Raw genomic sequence first — 24,841 nt, 5'->3', positions numbered from 1 at the left:
TCAGTAGTGGATATACCTTTCAACTGTCCATTGGTGGCAGTGGGTGAAGTTGTGAGTCAGGAAAAAGGATGTTGGCATGGGAGCAGAGCTTAAAAGTTTGCCACTTCCCAGCTTCTGTGCTATCTGCAAGGTCTTTCCCAGTCTAAGACTTCACAGTACATACTGGTAGGTAGTTTGATCGGTTGTGTGTGGTATGTCAGGTCTTGGAGGAGAGGTCCTGAAGCACCTTGCTACCTTGTGATGAGTTAGTTATACAACAGAGGGAAGATGAGGGGAGAGGAAAATTAGGAGAATCTCACACCAAATTCTTACCAGAGCTGCAAACTCTGTTGCTCATTCGATTTTTACTTACCTATCAACCCTGGTATATGACATAGTGTACTGGACACTGAACATATATAACAGGTGAGAGAGGTGTTTCTCAAAAGCTTGTAATGATATGACCAGCAAAGCATCATTGGGCAGATGGCTTACAAATTATGTTTGTTGTGACACGCACTGCTGTTCCCTGAGTCATTGCCTAAGTTCATTGAGTATTTTGGTGACACTCTAAGAGAGGTGATAATGCACTATGCTTAGAAAAGTGATGGAAGGAAAATTGGCATTTTACATAGAACTTTTGAATAAAGAAATCCCGTAAAATGTCTTAGAGACACATACCTTCACCAACCCAGTCTTTTGGGTTTTTTTTCCCCTGTTTTTAATAACTAATGTGAGGTTATATGTGTGTCTGGGACTTACTACATAAGTGTATGAATAGAGCATAGATTTTCATTGTCATTACCAGTAACAAGTATACACAGGTTATTCAATAATTGAATGTATTTCAGGTTTGTTGTCAGAAAGTAATATAGATACCGATTTGGACTTACGGAACTCACCTTTGGACATCAATTACTTTAGATTCTTCTCCTTACCATGCAACTCTCTTGTTTAAGTGAAACTCCATATATAACTTTGTGGGAATCAAATATAGGTTTCGTTTGTATTTTTAACATATTGGAAGAAAGAAAGTGTGTATTTTTGGATGATGCTACTTTATTCCTTGTTAATAATAGATCATAGAGTCATAGAATAGTTTGGGTTGGAAGGGATCTTTAAAGGTCATCTAGTCCGACCCCCTTACAATAAGCAGGGACATCTTCAACTAGATCAGGTTGCTTAAAGCCCTGTCCAACCTGGCCTTGAATACCTCCAGGGTTGGGGAATCTACCAATGCTCTGGGCAACCTGTTTCAGTGTTTCACCACCCTCATTGTGAAAAATTACTTTTTATATCTAGTCTAAATCGACTCTCTTTTGGTTTAAAACCATTTCCCCTTGTCCTATCACAACAGGCTTTGCTAAAAAGTTTGTCCCCACCTTTCCTGTAGCCCCCTTTAAGTACTGGGAGGCTGCTATAAGGTCTCCCCAAAGCCTTCTCTTCTCCAGGCTGAACACCCCCAACGCTCTCAGCCTTTATTCATAGGAGAAGTGCTCCAGCCCCCTGATCATTTTTGTGGCCTCCTCTGGACCTGCTCAAGCATGTCCATGTCCTTCTTATGTTGGGGACCCCAGAGCTGGCACAGTGCTGTAGGTGGGGTCTCAGGAAAGCAGACTAGGGGGGGAGAATCCCCTCCCTTGACCTGTTGGCCACACTTCTCTTGATGCAGCCCAGGATACAGTTGGCTTTCTGGGCTGCAAGTTCAAACAATTCAGTGTCAACACAACCATCCATGAATGATGAATGTGTTAAAATTTGAAGGAGTGTTATTGTGTTTATAGAAAGATCCCAAATAATTGAAGGCACTCCAGAAGCACTTTTTTGGAATTAACAGCATATTTAAAAGCATACTAAGGCCCCGTTGTTTGACTGTAGATAGGGAAGGGCTAAGAGAACACTTAACACCTATTATGTGTTCAAGATACTGTCTTTAAATTCCCTAGCCAGATGAGACAATAGAAACTAACACACTATTATTGTACAACAGTGGCCTTTTAGTCAGGTGTTTCTCATCTATTTCTGTGACACATTTTGAAATAACCCATCATTTAAAAATATTTCAGACCAGAACAAAGATAACGCTATTTCTGTCTGGAAAGACCAGTATTAAATTACACTTTTAGAACAGCAAATCAAGAGCAGACATGGATTGTGTATGAGGACCTTTGATAAACTAGCAAATCTCCTGGGTACTACTTCTTAGCTATCTGAATATTTGAGAAATTCAGTGGACTTCATCATATGTCATGTATGAGCAGTGACTAGTCTGTGCATCATCACTAGTACATCGGGATTTCTCCTTATGCTCTGTATATTAATTTATATGAATCATGTAAATATAACTATACGCAAAAACTTGCTTTTGAAAGTATAAAAAGGTTGGAAAAATGCTTTTAGTCAAATATCTTGGAACAACTGGGAATTTAATTTTTAGAATTCTAAAAATATTAGTGATTTCACATCATTTTCCTCAGTGCTGAATATTTTTGAAGTGATTATTTTCTCAAAATACCTGTAGTGCTTCAACAAAGGACCTAATCAAACAGTACATCCTTAATCATGGACTCTAGGAGAAAACATTGGAGGAAGAGAAGTATGAATGGGAATATTTTTTGATCTTGAAAAATACGTTTTTGTCTGTGCTGCAAGCCTGTACGCCAAAGATGAGTAGTAAATCAGTCTGGGGGATCTCTGTTTTGTGCAGCACAACCCACTGACTTGCTCAGCCGCTGCAGGCTATTCTCCCATTGCACCCAGCAGCATGGCTGCCTCAGTTTCCCTTCTGCCACCGGTCTGTCCAAAGCTCTCCTGTGTACCTGTAGTGAATACGCTCTTCAGACATACATGCTAACATTTTTCTGATCCTTTTGGTGGAGTGAGTTAGGAGGAGCTTTCTGCTGATGATCTCCAAAATCCTGTATCACTGGTCACATGTCTGCTGTGACCAAATAAGTAGATGCTTATATTAGAGAAAAGCAAAAAAGCATGCAGATTGTTCTTAATGAGAGAATATCAGCTTTAAATATGCTGTCACAGAAGGCATTGCAGAATTAAAGATGAACTCTTGCATGACTATACTTTTTTGAATTTCATCAGCTCCATGATATTATTAGATTACAGTTTGAACGGAAATATTAAGAACTTTATATTAAAATCCTTGTTCTTAAGAAACCCTGCCTTTATTCTATCATGCAAGAATTTAGTATTCTAGAGGAAAAATAATTTTTTTTTTTTTTTTTTTACATTAGGGAAATTATAGATTGTTTCAATGTTCTGAGGTTTATCCAGAAGATCTTATTGAAAATAATTCAATCTTTCCCCAGTTGTATTAATTACAATTTTAATATTTTTAATACCAAAATTAGATGCAGCAGAAATAATCTTTTCTCACAAAAGTAGATTTAAAAGTTCCATATTCTTCTAACAAAATCTAATAATAGTGGTTTAGGTATTAGTATTAATTTTATACACAAATTCGAAGGCAGATTGTCAAAATATAATTAGAAAGCTCTATGCAACAAATTAAATGCACTCTAGTAGCATGGATGAAAAAAGCATCTGTTTTGAAGTACTTCCATTAGAAATTAGAAGACTAGAGTAGGGAAAATTGGATTTGTATGAGATGAAATCAGAAAAAATGTAAGAATGTTAGCTGCAAAGAACAGGAGAATCCCTATGGACTGTGGAACAAGCAAAGTTTCATCTAGAATTTATGTTGAATAATAGAAATAAACGATAATCTTCAATTTCTAAAAACCTTTATATATTTACTAAACATACTTGAAGTCATTATAGTTACATTTTTCTTAAAACCTAATGGAAATTACTGATTTTAATAATTCCTTTCTTTTCCTCATTTCACTCCGCTGGATGAATGCCTCTATGTCTTCAGCTCACTTGAATTTTCAGGCTTCTGTAGCAGCACAAGTTCTGAAGCATCTATAGTGTTAAATACATTCATATTCCAATCTACACATTCCTAGTGTCAATTGAGTGTGTTGATAGGGCCTGTTTATCTACTAGCCTGAAGATGATGCATGCCATTAGCATCACAATGGGTATATGTTCATTTAACAGCTTCCAGTTGTGGATTTTTCTGGAAGGCTGAGAGAGATAGATACAGATATAGTCAACTATGTACTGTCTTAAAGTAAGGAGAAAAATTATTTTTTAGCTTGTTTTGTCTTTCAGTTTAGCAGTGGATAGCTGGAAAAAAGCAAGCATGTCCAAATGCTGTTACTTAAGGGTATGCTATTGTCTGGAAAGGTTAGAAGCATAATATTTCATGAGATTTCCAGTGCTCACAGTCCTGGCTAAATTGCATAAATTCCAAGAATTATTTTCCTTCAGTATTTCCCATATTTCTTCAACTGACAGCTGCAAGCAATAATCAAAGAACTGGTTAATGACAGAAATCTTTTTAAAACTCTTTTTGAAAGAACTGTGCTCTGGTAACGGAATGCAAGTTGAGAATTGCTCCGGTAATACTATATGGAAAACATGCCTACCATTTGTAATTTATCTTATGCATCCAAACATATTTGACTCAACTCTGTTGAGTTACGTTGCTTATGTCAATGCACAACTTCTAAAGTCTCACAAATCTTCATGTAAATTTAATAGTTTTGAACTTGTGTGATTCACAAATCCTGACAGCTTGACGTATGTCAGTGTGTGTATATATGTAATTTTTTTTTTGCGTGTGTGTGTATACGCAGATATATACAGGTATATCTGCAAAACCAGATGTGCCGCATCCTGTTCTTCCTGGTGGACTGTATTCCAGAAGAGCAGAAGGTTTTTTCCTAATGTGAAAGTATAGTTGTTTCTACCTCTAATCAATGTTCTATCTTTATTCAGCTAAGACTGCTAAGATATAACTGTAAGAAAGATGTTGAAATAGTAAGGCATTTTATATGAGTTCATTTAAAAAAAAAAAAAAAGGAAATAAGCTTAAACTTCTGTCATTTGTTCAAAATGAACATGCATTGCAAAAGTGTTTTTTTAAGTTGATTTTGTTTTTACTTTTCCTTTTTTTCTTTAAAAAAAGTTTTCATTTCTTTTACTTGGTTTTGTTCTTAATCCTGAATCCAGCTAATATACTGGCAAGTAGCCTATGTTTATGTATTTCTCATTTGAGCAAAAAATACTGAAATCTTCACACGTATTAGTAATCGCTTGCACCAGTGTTAATTTAAGCCATATAACTGAGATCATACTTGGCCTAACGTCTGTGTATGGAAGCTTTGCGGTCTGATTTATCTGCTACGTGTGCCTGAGCAGCCTCTCACTGCAGCAGAGCGCGGGAGAGAAGTCGGTGGCTGGGTGGTGCGGGCGGGTGGGCAGCAGAGCTAACTCAGCCCCTTCTGCTTCAGGAGCCAGGGCAGAGAGGGAGAGAGAGCAGCGGGGCGAGGGGCTGGCACACCCACAAATGCTCGGAGCCTGCCCCAGCTTCCCCATGTGAGAAGAAGGGGGGTTGTATTTTGGGGGATGTCTGTGTTTTGCTTTTTCAAATGTGAAATCGTACATGTTTATTGGGGCTCTTTCTGCTTTGAAGTTAAAGGACAAAAAGTGCCCCTGCTTCACTGCACTGCTCCGGTTATGACTTTATTTCTGTTTTGAGATAAAAACTGAGGTTTAGTTTGAGTGTTCCAAAACCAGATACCACTCTCTCTCTCTTTCTTGTAGGCAGGGTGCTGCTGTGCCAGGCAAACCAGGAGGGATCTCCCGTGTACAGTGCCCCCAGTTCACTAGTATACACATCCACAAGTAAGCTAGTGTTATGGCTTTTTGTTTTGTTTTGTTTTGTGACAAAAGCACATTAATGTGAATTGAGGCCCCTAAAAATGTAAACTTTCCCAACAGCTCTTGTTAAGGTAAATGTGGTATTTATAAACATATGTAAGTAATGTCAACAGTTAATTCAGTGGTTTTAGTTGCATCTTTATCCTCAGAATATATATTAAAAAAAAAAAAAAATTACCTGTATTGCAATGTTCTACATAAATGGTCAGAAGTTCTACAGTAACAGTGAAATTTTTTGGAATCCAGTACTGTTGTGCACTCTGCATTTTGTGTAGAAGATGAAGTTGTGTTGCTTTTTCTGTCCTGGTCACAACTGTGATTTAATAAACAAAAAGTCTTATGTCATGCCACCATTTGTTTGTGTCAGGAAGCAAATAGATATGAAGTCTTTTGTAAAAAAGGAAAAAGACTGTGTGCAAGTGAGTATTTTGAATTTAAAAAAGCTTCTCTAATAAAAATAGCAAAGACAAGATGAAACGATAGATGCTGCCATCAGCCATTTTTCCATACAAAGCTTCGGAGTAGAAATGTGTCCTCTAAAATTCTGAAGCAGAAGTGGAACTGAGTCTTCTGAGAGTGTTTTAGATTGTATTAATGGTACCACTGATGCCTATTCTCAAATCTAGTCAGATAAGAAGCTTCTAGCTGAATGAAATAGTACTAATTGCTGCTTGCAGAATTAGGGTGAACAGCAGCCTTTGCTATGTGTTCTTAGCAGTCCTCTGTAAAGAAAATATTTTACATTGTCCGATTTAACAATGTTATCAGATATGCTCTTTATGAAGATTGTGTTCAATCTGGAATGCAATTCTACTGTCTTAAAGCTTCTCTAGACCACTAAAATAATTAATTTCTTTTATTAATTAAAACCAGGAATGAGGACAAAAGAGTTCCGTAGCGATCATCTCTACAGTCATGTAACTCATATGTCAAAGGCTATGAATAGCATCCCTAGAGCTGCTGCTTTTACCATATAAATATGGGATCTAGTTTCAAAGCAGAAGTCTACAAATACATAGTGAACTAACAAAATATATCCAGTGTTTTAAATTGGAAATTATCAGTTAAATCTGCATTTGCTTCGAGGTGCTCCAAGAATATTTTGTACTATGTCACCTTTCCCAAGCAGTGGTTTTTTTTAAATCCTTGTAGTAACACAGAGATGAAATACTGACTGTTTAAATCACTGTTCCCTTTTGTACATTTTTAGTGCACTATTCCTTTTTGCCTGAAATACCAGTCTTTTGACCAAAATACCAATCTCTGACTGAAATTATTTTCCTAGAAAATTGTCCAAACATTTCATTCATCTCACTGTTAGGGAGCTTCGGGGGGGGGGGGGGGGGTGTTTGTTTTTAATTTTCTGGAAATTGCTCTAAATAAAGCCTTTCTTAAGTTTACCCTGTTCTCCTATTATCTCACTGAGTTCTATCCTAGGAAATTTACTTCTAGGGTTGCTCTTTACAATGTATGGCATTTCCACTATTATTAATTCCCTAGACAGTCATTGTATAGCTAGCCCAGCTCTGTACTTCACAGTTTCCATTATGTCTCATGAGTCAATCCCTTTGAAAAATCTTATTTTGCAGTGGTGCTCCTTGAACAATGATATCCTAACAAACACCTGTTTGTTTTCAATTATGCCAAATACATAAGTAAACAGACTTTGCCTATCTGCTTCCCACTGGGCAATGTGTAATACACAGTTTCATAACAAGAGATTGCTAGTAGCCCTTGCAGTAGAAATTATTACACTTCTGTTGAATCTGTGTGTCTGCAAGTCATGATTTTTCTTTTATTATGTACAGTATTCATATTGCCAAAATGTAGTTTCCCCCACAGGGTAACAACTCCTAATAATACAGAAATACTACAATTACTAATGATTGTAATTTTTTTTTAATTTCTCCTTATTACAAAACTTTCAATAAAGATGTAAAATACTTCCATTTCTATAGGAACTTCTAAGAAGTGAATAGAAATGAAGCTTGACTTTTGTCTCATTTCCTTCTTTTATTATTTCAAAGATCTATATTCCATTTTTTATGCACATTTGTAGTATTGAAATAACTGATAAATTAACATTAATATCTAGGAGACTGATACTTTTAGTATTATCGTTCCATGTAGACAACAATATTGCAGCCTTCATCTCTGAATACTTTGTTAATCATTTATTCTGTTACTGCCAGTATTGTAACCATGTAATATTTTAGAACAGCTTACAATGTAAGAATTAAGAGGTTTAAAATTTGTAATTGTTTTAACAGAAGGGAAAGAGTAGTCTGAGATTTTTAAAGCCATCTGAGAGGTTTTCAGTTCATTAAATGCTAATGGCATTTAGGAATTTTCAGATATTTGGAAGAGGATGGTCCCTTTTTTTAGAAATGTTGTTTTTAACTTGACTGTTCATCTTTTGCTCCCGAGTTATGTTCTGTAAGAAATGAAGGACTGAAGCATGGTTGTAAAATATATTTTTCTTAATTTGGCTAGCTTTATTTCTCACTTAACTTTTTAACTTTTAATTGTATCAGTCACTAGTTGTCTCTGATGACTCTGAACATTTTTACCCCATTTTTTTCACTGGACAGAAAGAAGAGTGCATTTCTTGGAGCTAATCTTTCCCTTCTGACGTTTTATTTCCCCGGGATATATTTTATGTATCACATTGTACATTTCCCAGTACAGTGATTAGTTACACCTCTGAATATGTCAGGAGATGGAAACATGGCCCTGCTTCCTTCCATCACTTCTGGCCCTTTGCATAATACAAAAAGAAATGAGCTGTTTCTTCTGCGAGCAGTGGAACAAATCAGTAACAATAGTCTCTCGTGCATCATCTGTTCTCTTATGCTGAAGCAGAAGATGGGACCTGGATCAGTTTTTCATTTGCACATCTTTTCTGGGAATAGATCATTTGTTATGTAGAAAGCATAGTTTCAGCATGCAAATGTGTTCACATCCCTTGGTGGGACAGATTCTTTGCCTTATTGAGACAACCAAAGGAAGCTCATGGTCTCATCTTGGCTGCTGTAGATTCCCATAGTATTGGCATCTTGAGGACAGAACTAATACAACTGTTTTCAGTTAAATACTTCATCATTATCTTAATGCAGAACATAGACGAGTATTGGAAGGAGATATATCCAGAAAGTAAAGATTAGAGTACACCAAGTCCCAGTGAGTAAGCAAGCGTTTACTGGAATCTTCCTGGAGGCCCATGATATCTCACTGAAACTTAGTAAATCAAATAGTTTGGCTGCACGTAACTGACAGTCTCTTTTTGCCCCTGCTTCTTTAGACTAGTTGCTTCCACAGGAAATTTTTAAATCCTGAAGAAATTTGTATCTACTGTTAAATAAGAAATGTATCAAGAAAAATCTTGGAACTTTTTCAAATTGAAGCCACTCAAGAATAGGATCCATGAGAATATTAAGATCCTGCTGGAGAAAAGGAAGATTCAAATGAAGAAAAAAGTTCTGTCACTGAATATCTGTATCACTGTTCTACAAAGGACAGTAATATAGCTGGGTATGTATGGTTAAAAAAGGCAAAAATACGAATCTCAATTTGTGCGAAGACTTTTGAAAACTGTTTAGTGCCTATTTTCCCCATGTTTCTGTAATGTAGAAGTACCTGAAAATGTCGGTGAAATAGAAATAGATGAGAGCCAAAACATGGGAAAGAAGGAATACTTGAAATTGTAGAATCATAGAATAATTCAGGTTGGAAGGACTGGGTTGCACCAGGGCACCTTTAAGGATGGAGACTGCACAACCTTTCTGAGTCGTCTGTTCCAAAACTTGAATGTCCTTACAGTGTAAACCTCTCATCTTTCAAGTTATGTTTGTTGTCTCTTGTCCTCCCGGTTTGTGCCTCTATGAAGAGCCTACCTCCATTTTCTTGACAACCTCCCCTTCCCTTTCAAGGCAGCAGAGGGCAAAGGAGGTGCACCTGCCAGTAGAAAGTTTCTTTGTGCACTGGGATAGCTAATCAACGTTCTTGGGCTGGCGAAGTACTAGCTGGTGTAGCAAGGAAGCCAGCCTAAAGCTGTTCATCACATTTTTCAAAATTTACAGTTGTGCGTACCCAGGTCCCATGGAAGGCATTGGGAGAGAGATTACAAGTTTTAACAAAAGCTCAAAAGCAACTAACTGTTCTTCACTGTTTTCTAGATCACAACTTTGATCTTTGTAACTTTTAGGCTTTATTTTAGCTCTAAGTAAAAGTAAAGATACTGGAGTTATTGGATATGTAACTTACTGGTAGATTTTTCTGAGCATGTATTAAAGGGACAGCTCACTGGACTGCACAGGTAACATATGTGGTAAACCAGTAAATTGCTACACTCCATTGTTCAGAGTGATGCGCAGATGACTGCCTATATTTCTCAAATGTTTTGCATGCCCATAAAGGAGAATTTTGCCTTGGCTTCAATGAGTACATTTTAAACTAATGTCAATTTTGGCTTACATTTTCTAAATGTTAGAGTTGTTTTATCTTCAGTAAGCATGCTTATCAGCTCCAAAATATCCATGTTCTTTTTCCATAAATTTTCATTTTTTTATCAAAAATAAATAAATCTCTCATATTGCAAGGAAGTGATAGAAATAAAAGAAGATAAAATATGAAAATGCATAAATCAGATATAATTTTATTTTATCATACTCAAGGGCAAATGAAGTTGGCCCATTTTTTAATTAATATATTGATTACAATTTTGTAAGAAGTGGTGGTGAAATTCAGGAAAAATGATTGAGGTGGTACAAATGCTTATAAATCTGTCCCACATTGTTCGTGTTCTTTAATTGTAATTGTCTGATAAAACTTCCATCAGTTTCTGTAATTAACCTAATGGTCTAAATGCATTTCCAGATCACTGACTATTCATTTCAATATAGAAAATGCCATTACATTGAGTTTAATTAATACAAAGTAAGTCCACAGTCATTGTGTCATTAGAATAGACGTTTACTGTTTTAACTATTTCAAATATGAATATTTTTTTCCTCTCATTTTGTTTGTCCCATTTATGGACTTGAGTGTTCATTCTCTATTCATACTAAAATAGTATAAAGCCTTTATAATTAAAATACTGAAAACTCAATGCTCTTCCAGTTCTCATCCTCAAAATATCGGTGTAGATATTTTTTGTATTTATCATTTCAACTATTTTTGAACAGAATTCAGACAGTGCCAAATTCCTAATCCCATGATATGCCCTAGAACATCTTATTTGTCTTGATATTCCTTTCACAGAAGTATATATGACAGATAAGCACTCACCAGAGAATACTTTTGCTTTGCGTCAGACAGATATTAAAACAATAAACTCTGTTGCCCTGGGATTTTAGCTTATGAGCAACCAGAAAACAACAAGGCAAAGATGAGATGGTTTTGAAAGGTGGGAAGGCAGTTCTTTCAGAAAATTCCCTGGAAACCTTTGGTCTTGTAATACTTTTGACAAGAAGTATTTTTAATTCTTAAGTTCTTTTAAAGCAAGTAGGGAAATACATTCCATTACTTCAGAACAGGCATTAGAAATGTTCCTAAATTATCCTAATAATCTTACTGAGCCAAAGGTATGTGTTACAGGCCAGGAGAGAAGGAAAATCTATAGCAGAAGCTTAAAGTATTAATTATATGATACGGGAATTTTGCTTTCTATATATGTTCTCTATTAAAAACTTACGAAGACTTATGTATGAGAGACACATGTACTATTTTTAAAATATTTTTTTTTCCCATGGGTGTTTTGTTTTGATTCATAAGTGGAGGATAGTTTGGGACTTTGTTGATATGCATGGAATAAATAAGGAAAATCATAAATACTAAGTATAAATACCACATCCAATAGTAAAATTTAGTCTGTTTGAGGACTCACTGTGCCACAGAAATGAGAATTAATTAAAGCCTGTCTATTCAATCTATCTGTTGAATATCCTTGCTAAAAGTAGGTTACTTGGTTTAGGAATATTAGTAAACTACCTCAAAAATGCTGTGTGAAACTATTTTCATGTTTCTTGTTTCAGTGAAGACATTCCAGGTTTTATTTTTCTGTGGCATTACTAATGGATTGAAGTAAGACCTCTGACATTTCTATTATATTCTGGGATATTTCCAGTACCAAGAAGATTACATGGGGAAAATACAAATTCTCAAGAGGTGATTTTAAAATGCACTTCTGAGCAGAATCATTAGTGGAAACATTCAGTTTAGAAATCTTGATTCAGTTGATTTTGTCAGGTTTAATCTGTTGCACACAAGAAATTACCTGAAAATTATATTGTAATGATGATAGTCGGTTTAGTATTATGCTGAGACTCCAGGCAACTAAAGTGTAGGCGCTCCTGGCATTTGCTATATCCTTTTCTGGGTTTTGTATGTAAGACATGATTGACCATATTCAGTCCTAATGGACATGTGCTTTATTGTAATGACATGAATGATTAATTTGTTCTGATTTTATTGCTGTAGTTTTTCTTAATTTATTTGTTGTGATTTTACTGTTATTGGTAAGGGAGTTGCAGTTTAGTAAGCTTGCCATTTTGAATTGGTGTATGGGTCAGGAACAGCTTAAAGAATGAGTATTCATATGGTGTAAATAATTTGCCTATGTTACAGTATTTCTGAATTAAATATAAAAAGGTTTCTGCAAACTGAATTTTTAATTGGTGTCTTTTCTCTTAAACTCGAATGGCAGGTCATTTCATCACAATTAAAATATACATTAGTAGGTTTCGTTTACATGTTTGTGGTTTTGTCTGCTTTTTATTGCTTAACAGGAAAAAGTTAGAGTACCGCTGCAAAGGAGTTCTATGATTAAGCCAACTTAACCATTGTAGGACTGAGATTCATGAATGAAACAGTGCAAAAATCCCACCCAAAGGGTCCATACATTTGAGTAGACCAATCACACACATCATTTCCAGGTTACAAAAACCTCAGTAAAAACCAGGTGACAGAAGCATTTAGGAGTCAAACTATCTTTTAATGTGTTCCCTGAATTAATTAATTGCCTTTATAAATAAAGAGAACCACCTCGTAGTAACCCAGGAATAATGTGGTAACTGACCTTCCTTGTCTGTATGTTAAAATACAATGGGTTTACATGAAAGTTTAAATAAAGAAGATATCAATAATAAGTAAGATAGGAAGTTTACTAATTGTTTTCCATGATTTCCCGCCACTCGCTGTACAGAAGTGTAAAAGGTTGAAAAATCATGTCTCACTTCCAGAGAAAAATATTGATGTCATCTCTTGTTGGAATGTCTTCGGAAGGTTTTTAAACACTGTTTTGGCCTATTGTATTGGACCTTGCTTTGAATAAAGTTGCACAATTCTGAATGTAGGATAACTTCACTGACTTCTAAATCAGATAGGTATAAAGACAACACAAAATTAACAAAATTAAGAAAAATTATATTCATATGTATTACGTTATATTCTTGATTTAAGTATCAACATTTTTAAACTGTAAAGTGAACCTCTTCTGAGGTTTTTTTGGTAGCACTGCCTGAAATTCTTGTTACAGCATTTTTTTGTGTTCTCTCACTATATATTGTCCTTCTGTAACTATTTTCAGGATAACTGTCCTTTTACCTTCTCTTTATCAGTATTTTACGTGGTGACTTATAAGTCATTAGTAAGATGTATTGTAGTTGTCCAGAATCTGTAAATATGGGTTTCATTTCACTCCTGCAAATCTGTTTTTCAGTGCCTTGATGTTTATACTCGTTCTTCTGTTAATCTGTTTAGTGATGGTGCAGTATATCTGAACTAGCACGCTTAAGAGTTTTATAAAGATAGACGTGCCCCGAGTTGTGTGCCACTGACTTTGTTTTAACTTATACACCATCCTACACCTGGGAGTGGGAGATGACTGGAATGGTGTGCATAACATTTTTAATTGTAAATTGTGGAGAGTATCTTTGTTCTTTAGTTCAAATAATAAAAATTATGTTTGACCAAGGACAGTTGAGCATCTCGTGTGTCTTAACTTAGTACTTTCCTGTTAATGGAGATATGGCACTTGGCCACCGGCAGTACTCGTGACTAATCAATGAGTTAGGACAATAGGATTGTTTGGACTTAGTCCTCTCTGTATGCAGCTAAATAGTGAGAATTACGTTTAATATTTTTTGGCGTCATGATCTACGATATTATTGTACATAAGATCCTTTGTGTAGAGTCCTAGATGCAGGCTTCTGATGTTTGCATTCTAGATGCTGTGTTACTTATTTTTAGTAGGTAGGCACACACAGTTGACCGTACATCTCAAATCATTCTGTCTATCAGATGTAAAGTTGTTAATTTTGTGGTTTTCAGCTTAGCCTGTAAGATTTGGTTTCAAATAAAGACTTACTTTAGTGTCACTCTTTCTTGCATTGTGTGATGGTTGTTATTAAATCATGTCTCTTTGAACCATGTTGTATACAGCAAAATCTTCAACCTGAATTTCACAAATAGTAAGTACTCTTGGGGAATTAACATTTTTAATATCTACATGACTTTGCAGGTGCAATTCTTTGTTTTGACAATTTTTTCCATTATGGCTTGGATTAGGTTAAGAGCTGGAATTTTCCTCAATCACTTCCTGAATAAATTTGTCCCAACCCAACAACGTTCTGACAACGTTCTTTTTTACAGTTTAATAATTCTGTTGAGTTTTAGTAATCCTTGTGTCATCCAGACAGAACTCTGGTCACCACAGAATTGACTTTCATAAACATTCAAATTACTAAATTTTGTCACCTTTTTATAGTAGTGCTATTCTTCATCTAGTTTTCCATAACCATGTCATTTTTACTTTGTCTCAGGAATGATGTTCAGCTAGACACAGGTGAATTTTTCCATTTGCTTGGAACTTGTAGATGTCCAACAACCAGGAATATGACAAGTTATAGATCAGTTTGATCATCTATATTTGAAAATTGTTCTTTAATTTAAGATCAGGTGTGGTTTCTCTGATCTCTTCTATTTCTTTTCCTTTATGGACTAGTTGCTTTGTTGTTCGTTTTTACCTACTGAGATTTTTCTTGTTTATTAGAAGTTTCTTTTGTGAAAAGTCAACTATTCTTTGTACATCAGCTATTTGTATTCTTTGTAACATCAACTGTGCAGTACTCTTATTTTGTTATTAAGTACGCTATAATTAATTTGACCATCAATTATAGCCTCTTTTTTATTCAAAATTGTAGGTTGGTGTAATTACATAGCTTTACAAAAAAATTCTCAATCATCTGTTATTTTTCATCTCTCCACATCCTCCATTTTCTTCTGCATGTTAAGAGAAATCCCTTCATGTCTGAGGGATCAGGTGGCTGGATATATAGTCCAGTAAAAGAAGGATGAGATTATATGGGAATTTCTGGTAATCACAGAATCACCAAATGACTGAATTTCAGAGTGGCTGAGGTTGGAAGGAGTCTCTGGAGGTCACCTTGGCCCCCCCTCCCTGCTTAAGCAGCATGACCTTGAGCAGGCTGCCCAGGACTATGTCCAAACAACTTTTGGATATCTCCAAGGATGGAGACTCCACAGGCTCTCTGGGTACCTGTGCCAGTGCTCAGTCACCCTCACAGTTAAAAAAGTTCACACAAAAGGATGAGACAGTTTCCAGGCTTTAGCATCAAGATTTTGCTCCAAAGGTTATAAATCCCTAGCATATAATGGTATCAATGTAGATAGTAGCCAATGGTGGTTTATTTATTGGTATATTAGAGGAGTTTAAACAAAGGAGGGCAGAGAAAAAGAATAATTCCATATATACTTAATTATAAAGAAAACTAAGTGTGACTTCAGTATATGCAGTCGTTGTTGAAATAGTAGATCAAATAGATCTGGAAACAAATTTAAGCTAAAGATAAACCAATTAAAAGTTTTGTTGGAACAGTTAGGTGTCTTCCTACTATTTAACATAAGTTCATTAAATAGGAGGTTGCTTTTACTGAAATATTTTATGTATGTTTTTTGAGTGCACTTGATTATGATGGTCGTTAGGTATGGAAAAATCTACCATCTTATTTTTCATATGTCTGAGGATGAAATAGTTGAAAACAGTGTCTTAAAGCAGCTGTCTGTCCTCTTTCTGGAAATATTTATGTAAACTTTCAGGGTATACCTTATTATAAAAAGTTTAACCAAATTTATGTAAAATTTGGTGCTAATTTGGATTTGACTGGAAGCTTAATGCAGTAGTGTTGTGTAAAGGGATTCAATTACAGTGTGCAGTGTTTTGTAAGTAACTGTCTCACAGAAAAAGTTAATTAATCAGAGCTGTGTCAATTTCCTTGTGCCATGTCAATTTGCAGCAAGGTAATTAATCACTAATCGCCCAGCATGCAGCAAACTAAGGGACAATCCGTGAGTCATTTATTGTTATTTTTTTAAAAACAAATGGCACACAGAACCATGAAGAAACACATCTTGCCTTTCATAACATTTTTATCGACAGTTTTGCATGTTGTAATAGACTGCAGCAACAAGCAGCTGTAGTTCAATGGAATATGAATATTAAAGAAACAAATGAGAGCAGATTTATAGGCCATTGCTTTTCTGTTATGTCAGTTTTGAGATTACACTGAGCAAATGAACAGTGAAAAATTACTCTTCCATGTGGAGAATGGTGATTAGACTTGTACATTAATTAGAGATTTTTGTTTTCCTTTTCCAATGCATTTCAAATGAGAATGTCCTATAAGTAATGGTTTGTCCAAAATACAGATTTATTCATTCCTAAACAACAGTGTTTAATACTGACATATATTTTTGTACAATAGTAAGGACATGATAGTTCTACTAATTTTAAGTATGTGTTTCAAAAAATAAATAGATTGTGAATGAAGGGAATAGAAGTGACCAGTTGTGACTGTATTTGACATACATGCGAAATTTCCTTTGAATTCAGTTAATTCACAGCTCGATCCCAGGGTTAATCATCTCACAAAAGTGACAAGTGAAAAAATGTATTTTCAGCTTGCTATTTTTAAACATTGTGAACTTTCTAAAGATTTTTTTACCCTGAAATTTTAAGAATCCGTATGTGTATTCATATATAATGTAAAAGCCTTTTTATGTTAAAATCTGTAGTAACAGAGCTTAAATTTTACTTGCTCTGTACTTTGGACTGTGTATTTAAATGCAAAGGTCTGCACACATCCTCTTTAACACAGGTTTTATAATTCTTTTAAAGAATGCCAAGTAATACTACTAATTGCTATTACGGTAAAGTGAAAACTCATTACACGGCATCGGGATAAACTCCTGATTCTGTTCCTGAAATCTCAGATAAGATCGTATAGATTATTCTGCTTAGCCTTTCTCAGCGTGCTACCAATTATATCTCTTTGTTTTTAATTTATTGTCCAGCACTTCTGAAGTGTTTCCTCAACAGGGATCCTCCTGAACTATGGGAAAAATGTAAATGTGTTTCCTTGCCTTTCTAACATTTAAGCTACGTTGCAGTAAATTAGCTATAAACTGATTTAGACATGATGTAACATTAAAATTCTTTACCATAAAACATTTGAAAACTCTTGATAGTGGATGACCTGCTAGTTTGTGTGAAGGAGGAGAGATTAGGAGTGATGAGAGGTAGATTCGTTCATCCATTTTGATGGCACACCTTTCTTGAGGCATATGGCACTTTCATACAAATTCAAACCACAGCACAAAGGCAAAGAATAATTGCCCATTAAAATGGCTGTATATTTTTATGGCTTTGATACAAAATCTGCCCCCTGTTGTTTTCTGCATCTGCTACTCTTCCATCTATCCCAAAGCTTTAAAACTTTAATACACAGTGTATAACCCTTAAGTATTTTTTACCAGGTTATATTCCTCCTTTTGGGAACTTAAGCATTGTCATTGTTCCTTCAGTCTTTGTTTTCCAAGGCATGTTGAGATATGGTGCCTAGAAAGTGCACCTACCTGTCATGTTCATTTAATAAAATATTAATAAAACCAATGCTTATATTACATCTTTCGGGAGAAATTAAGATTTGATTAAATTTCATCTCTGAACACAAAGATTAAGTTCCTCTTCTTTTCCTAATGTTCATATTTGTTTTCTATATAAAATCATTAGTTACCTGAATTTTGCCAGTATATTAACATGAATCCTGTTAATTCCAAAGGACTTTTTATTTGCCTACATATTGCAATTTGCTGAAGAGATTTCATGTCTGAGATCTAAACTGAAGTTTGATGAAGGAGGTACCCTGACAGTGTTTCCATGTTTACAAAACGTATCCAGAAGAGAGTACTTTTTGGACAATATTCATTGTAATAATACAATTTTTTTAAAATTTTATCCTGTTAAATATAAAAATAGAACAAATAGGTTTAAAGAAGGAATCTTACCAACGTAATGTTCCTAAAAAATTTTCATTTAGGCTATAATACAAGATGATTTTTATGGTTTTGGATGATTTTATCAAGCAAAACCAAGCACTTCAACAGTGTATTGTTTTCACTCTTCTTTTTTAATTTGAAAAAGTAAAAATGCAGTTCCACTGTAGGAACTGATTTTTTGTTGTTGCCCTTGTAGTCTCATTCATATTTGAACAGCTGAATGAATCACTACAGAACTGATGGGGGGCTATTAGATGAGAATGTAAATTGTTTCTTTGGCTTGACATTTGACTATATATAGTCCTTAGAAAAGTCGTGGGTTTTTTTTTTTTTAACCTCATATTATCACCTCATATCATCAATGTGTAGTTGGAGAAATCTGCCTTTTCTCTATCACAGATCAGAAGAATTTCAGTCATCAAATTGCTTTGATAAATTTAAGGTACTTTTGCTTAGAAGTGGACTCAGATGCTTCCCTGCCGAGAGTCAAACACATTTTCAACCCCATTATAATAGCATTATCAGTGACTGAGTTTCAGCAGTTTGGCACTGAAGCACTAAGGAAGGTTGACCTACAAACTGTAAGTCATTAAAATCTTTACCCCTCCTGGCTAATATATTCATTACTTGTGGGGCTGGTTAATAGCACTTAATGCTTCCTGATGGGAGAGCCCTTTCAATGAAATTGTTTTTATGAAGTCCATTCTTCAGCTGTGTTCTAATGGTGCCACTTCTGCTGGTTATTTTGGAGTGAGGATATTAAAAAGTTGGTAGCAAAATAAATTCTGTAGTTATTACATGTTCCTAACCATATGATTTCTCAGCTGGGCTGAAGTAGCATAACTTTTTTTTGCTGAACTCAAATCCAAGGTGACATGATCCTGATTATTTTACCTCTACACTTAATCTTTAACATTACTGCCTGGAAATAGAAGGCTTGTTTACTCTGATTTTCAGACTGACCCAAATCAGGTTTTGGGGATTGATATAATTCTGTTATATATAAACTCTCCTGTTAGACCTCACTTGATCATAAGACCTTGTAATGCCAGTATTAGTTCTGTATTTTTCAGGCTTAGTTTCCATCATGTCTTATCCTCATCCCGACAGAACTCCAAATCACTAATCTACCTTCCGTGGAATTGCTTCTACAAGCTTTTTTGGAGTTTTGCTTTGCTCTAGACATTTTATGCTTAATGATTTTATTAAGGAGACAATGCAAGACAAGCATAGGAAAACAATAACTTCAGGCTTTTCATTTTAACACATCCTTTGTGTTGCAAATACTTTGAAAATGGTAGAAATCACTGTCTTACCTTAGCATCTCTCATGAATGCTGAGCTTCCATTATGGGTTCTGGATTTGGTAGACACTTATGGGCTAAGTGACTCTTCCTGCTTATCTCTATCTTCTAGCCTTTTCTCCTCTTTCACAAGGGAAAACCTTCTTTCTCATAAAAATGTAATACTATTTTAAAAAAATATTTTATGTTCTTTTTTACTCATCCATTGATGGAGGCACTCTGCTTTTCCAGTGACATTTCTTTGTAGAGAACCATTCACTGTCAAAGATTTCAGGTCAGTGGCCCTTCTTATAATTCTTTCCAAGGTTGTGACTACCATGCAGAATAAAGATTATTTAGGATAAATGCTCAGTTATTGCAAAAATTTATATTTTAATATAAATTAGTAAAAATTAAATTAAAAATAAATTAATATTTTCTATCTGTGTGAAAGCTGGATTGAATGGTACAATTCAAGGGGAAAAAATACTCATAAACCACGGTAGGAGTTCATGCTTCCACAGAGGTATATTCTCACTGACTCCCGTACAACTTCTGCACAGTTCCAGTTGGGTTTCATTAGACCTAATTTCTTCTGAAAATCAAGAGGTAGGTCCATTCTTCACACACATGTATAAGGTGTGTGGCTGTATGGAGGAATTGTGAGTTAACTTCAAACAGTGCGTTTTACAGCAAAAAGATTGCCTAGGACCCTGAGTGTTGCACTGAAAGAAGGCAACTGCCTTATATATTGCCGAACGTTAATTACAGAGAATTAATTGCTGAAACAGATCTCAGAACAGGAGTTTCCAGATCATGTATTGCAAGCCCACAACATTGTTAGATACCTTACATTGCTGGAGCTTAGACTTTTTCGAATTGGTTTGGTTTTCTTTACCACTGTTTCTGTTTTTCTTGTGAAAGTGTTTTCTGTCACTATGTAGAGAACTACAGGTGCACGTGTAAGTGAAGAAGTTGTCCAAACTGCTCAAAGGTTGTCAGACTTCGGTCATTTTTTGTCAGTGGATTTTAAGTCAGAGAAGTTTTTCTTAGTCTTGGCAGTTTAAGAGTGCCCCTAAAGACTACAGGTTATTTTAAAGGTAGCTACAGACTATCGGCCTTCAGGTCTATCATTTAAGATACACACCATTTCAGATAGCAGTTTTTCCTGGCCAGACTCTCAAGTCCATTTTCGCCCATTTGCTTAAGCGAACTCTTCTCAGCACTATTTTGTTGGAGGTTTATTAATTTATTTGCATGATTTTTAAAAAAGGCACCAATTCTCAAATTATTGGAGAAACTTACTTCTAGAAATGACCATCTACTAGGTGGAAAGGAGTCACTTTTCTCATGCAGGCAGACTGGAAGCAAATATTACTCTTATAACAGAGATGATCATACTGGATTAGATTAGTTCTCCATCTAGTTCAATACCCTGTATTTGGAAAGGAATAAAAGCTGAATGCCTAAAAAAAGTTGTAAGACTGAAGCGACTGCGTAGGTATATTGTTCTTGAACATTTTGTTAGCTTTCTACAATTTGGAGTTGGTTTTGTAAACCAGAGGTGATGTCTTTATACTATTTCTCCGCAGGGAAACTGTTCATCCTTTTCGATCATATAAACTTTCAAACTTTTAGCATCCGTAACATCCAGTGGCAAAAATTTCCATGGCGGCTTAATTAGAGGCTGTGTGAAGAGCCTCCTTTTCCCGTTTTTTCTCCATTATTCATGATTGTGCAGCTTTGTCATAGCTCCCAGAGTCACTTCCTTTCCATGCTGAAGAGTACCAGTCCACTTCATTGTTTCTCTTACAGAAGTAACAGACATGATTATAATTAAGTGGCCGTTTAAAACGTATGTTGTGTGCATCACCTCATTTAAGCCAAGACAGGAAGTCTCCAGCATGTGGCATTCACAAATACGTTCTCTAAGGGACAGAAGTGAACAGTGATGGCATGTGTCCAACCCTCATGTTTTTCTCATGTATTGCTAACTTCCATCTATGAAATTTTATTAGAGCATTGCACCTTTTATTTATCTGTTACTATCTGGAGACAGTCCACTCTATCAGAGGAACTACAGCACAACCTGTAGATCTTTTTACTGTAATGTTTGCCTATATATTCAGTCCTCTGAAAATTATCTTTTACATTTTCGTGTGAACACTGTACTGATTAGTATGCAAGATTGTTTACTTGGAAAGGAAAAGAACAAAAGTTACAAGGTTTGAGCAGTAGGTCATGATTCTAGCACTACTGCGTTTATACTGTTCAATATTTGAATATATGCAAAAGTACTCAAGTATCTGAATTTCAAGTATATGATATATATGATCATTTTCCCCCCAAAAAAATGCTTTCCATGACTCTCTTTAAGTCTGCTTAAATGCAGTTGATTGCAAAGTTATCAACAGTATATTGAGTGCTGTAAGTTCATCATTCTGATTGTGACACATATTCTTTTTACAGAAAGAGAAATAAAAATACGGTATTTGCACTTTTTAAAAGACTGTTTTAATTTATTTGTATTGCCATAAGGTGGTTTTATGTTGTATCACAGACATGTAAATCTTTTCAGAATTACTGTATAACCTTTTTGTCAGTGAGAGAAGGACCTAGCAAAGCCCCAAAGCCACAGTAGTAAGGCAGTAATGGAGAAGTCACCATTATTACAGTATTTTCCTTCATACGTTCGGCTAGCAATATCTACAAGTTGTGATTTCTTTCATTTTCTTTTTCAAATTCAACGCTTCTTTTAAAATTTAATGCTAAAAGAGATGAAAGACAAATGTGGATTGAAATCAATTTGTATTTCAGGCTTGAAAAACTTACTGTTTTGTACATTGTTACTTCCATTTGCTTGCTTCTTATTAGGGCTTTGCTAAGCAATATTTATTTCTTTTATCTATTTATATACTGAAAAAAATTCAACACAGTGAAGCACAACTGAAGTAACCTGAGTGCCAACAGAGCTGGATTTGATTTTCTCTGTCTTACTGATCAATTCATTCAGAAAATAGCTATTCTAACATTGACCAGCAATATACGTAGAAAGGAGAGATGAAGTAATGAAGAACTGGTTAAAAAAACTGTCACAGAAAGCAAAGTGGATTTTTTTTATTTTTATATTTCAATTAAAGAGTTTATGAAGAGAGACATTTTACAGATAAAAAACTTGAAGTTGCACTGTATTACTGTTAAATTTCTGATTAAAATATTTTAAGTCTCACATGGAAAGGTAATTAATATTTACACTTAGTTGCAATGACATTATAAAAATGTCTGAGTTAATTTCTTTGTTATCTGTCTAAATTGTTTCTGTTGGGTCTGGATATTATCTGAATTCAGATAGATATTTCCAACCTATGCAACTCTTGCCTTTGAAGGACTAACGGGTACTGTTATGAATTAGGTACACACCCAAAATCTGAGAAAACTCTTACTCTGTCTTTCTTGCCCTTGGTACGCAATTAAGATCCAGTTAATAATCAACTTTAGAGCAAAAGTCAAGCTCTGTTTGATTGGTAAAATCACTGGATAATTTAGATCACTTCAGATCACTTGGTCTAACATCTCACCTCCACTTAAAGCAGGGCTGACTTTTGAAGATAGATCCAATAATGTGATGGAAATCTCTGGCATTATAAATTTGAGCCTGAACTGGACCTCAAGAGTCTCCTGGTAGCAGTGTTGGCTAAAACACTCAACATTATTTTTAATAGTGTCTTCTAAGAGAGTGAGAGCCACCTATGATGCTGCCATCTAAATTCCCAGTTTGCTGCCTCCTGTTTGCATACAAAGAGTTTTTGTAAGAAGAGGAGGCCTCTGGTTAAAAGACTAATAATTTACTTATTTTCAACTCCCTCATCCAGTTACAGGCAAACTGTAATATTAGCACAAGCATGCTGCTACATTACCCTTGTTTTAAAACACTAGACTGATCTGAATATTTTACATTCATTCCTCTTTTTTTCTTCACAGTGCCAGGATTTCCCTACCCTGCTGCAACTGCAGCTGCTGCTTACAGAGGTGCACATCTAAGAGGCCGAGGTCGCACGGTGTACAACACGTTTCGTGCAGCAGCACCCCCCCCTCCAATTCCAGCCTACGGCGGGTAAGGAGATCAGCCTCTTTCACCTATTAGCATGAATCTCCAAAGGCTACAAACTACGTGTGAGTGTGGTGCATGCTGATTGTGTCTCACTGCAGAAACCACCACAGCATGCAACCAATCCCAGTGCTGGAAGTGGTGCACCTTGCACGGAATGTTGAAAAATGACTGTAATTCGTACTGCCATGGTTGGTGGCCTTAAGCATTTCAGATGTCACATATTGTTATGTAAATGCTCTTAGAAACGGAACGCTTTGGAACAGGGAAATTGTTTCAGCTAAAGATATATTTTTGATGATTGCAAACATCTGGTTATTAAGGAGGTTGGATCAAGTTAACTTCTTTTTTTTTTTTTTTTTTTTTTTTTTCCTTCAAATAATCCACTGAAAGTTGTCTCTGGACCTGAAAGCTTAGCGGTATTTTTTGAGTTTTGTTTTGTTTTTTAATTATATTGCAGTTTGTTTAGTTTTTCTAGTTGACATCTTTACCATGATAGAAATCTGGGGTGCTTCTCTCAGGGCCATGTGTTTTTCAGTACGTTTGCTTAAATAATACCTTAAGATTTCACTGTCAGCGATCTACATTTACTAAAACCAAGTAGTAAACTAAGGAACAAAGGAGAGAAATTCTTAGTAATAATTTCTAGAAACTCAATAATCTCCTGTTATTTCAAAAGATTTTTTTTTTTAAGTTATATTTTTCAGAGAAAGAAAGAAGAAACAAATTCTCCTGTAGCTCTGTAAATGCTGGCACAGAACGGTTTTGTGTGCTGCATATGATATTTAAAAGCCCCAACATTGTCAAAATCAGCTGTTAAGAAATTGGGAAGTTTAGAAACTCATAAAACTGAGCGGATCTCAGGCCAGAATAGTATTTTGTCATAAAAATTTGGGGTAGACATGCCACTACCTCTTTGTAGAGCAACCAGATCTTTCTGAGAAAGGGTAAGGAAGGGTTTGCAAAGTCTTTGAGAGAAGGCAATCGATCTGTCCACCCTCACTAAAATCCTGTTCAGCAGCTCATCTGCTCTCACTGTGGATAACCCCTTGTAAGAGAGCTTGCAGCACAAGACCCTGTCCTCCTAATTTGTTACGAAGATGGATGCCCTTCACTAGTTCCCTCAGTTTCTCATTAAACCTTTGTTCTATTAAGTCAAAAGCCGTGGTTTTTTTCTAGACAAGTTTGCTAATGTAGTCAGTCAGCCTTTGAGCTAAATTTTCAGGGATATGCAAGAGAGACACTTTGACCATTCCTTCACATCGGGCAGTTATCACCTCAGAGAAGTAAGATGTTCTAAAAATGAACAT

General features: G+C 35.4%; 1 protein-coding gene across 37 annotated transcripts in view; it reads left to right on the top strand.

The window, feature by feature from the left end:
• Positions 1–24,841, top strand: part of RBFOX1 (RNA binding fox-1 homolog 1) — a 919,785-nt gene that overhangs the window by 843,566 nt on the left and 51,378 nt on the right. For 29 of the 37 annotated variants that reach the window (XM_074885636.1, XM_074885649.1, XM_074885630.1 and 26 more), the window contains 2 exons: positions 5,671–5,751; positions 23,405–23,537. In XM_074885636.1, the coding sequence (XP_074741737.1) occupies positions 5,671–5,751; positions 23,405–23,537 (214 nt within the window). The remainder of the gene's footprint in view (positions 1–5,670; positions 5,752–23,404; positions 23,538–24,841) is intronic. The other 8 variants (XM_074885647.1, XM_074885640.1, XM_074885631.1 and 5 more) reach the window with 1 other exon arrangement.

This window comes from Strix uralensis, chromosome 16 (genome assembly GCF_047716275.1).
Source record: "Strix uralensis isolate ZFMK-TIS-50842 chromosome 16, bStrUra1, whole genome shotgun sequence".
NCBI lineage: Eukaryota > Metazoa > Chordata > Aves > Strigiformes > Strigidae > Strix > Strix uralensis.
Note: the sequence above shows the minus strand (reverse complement) of the source record. Positions and strands in the feature narration are given on the sequence as shown.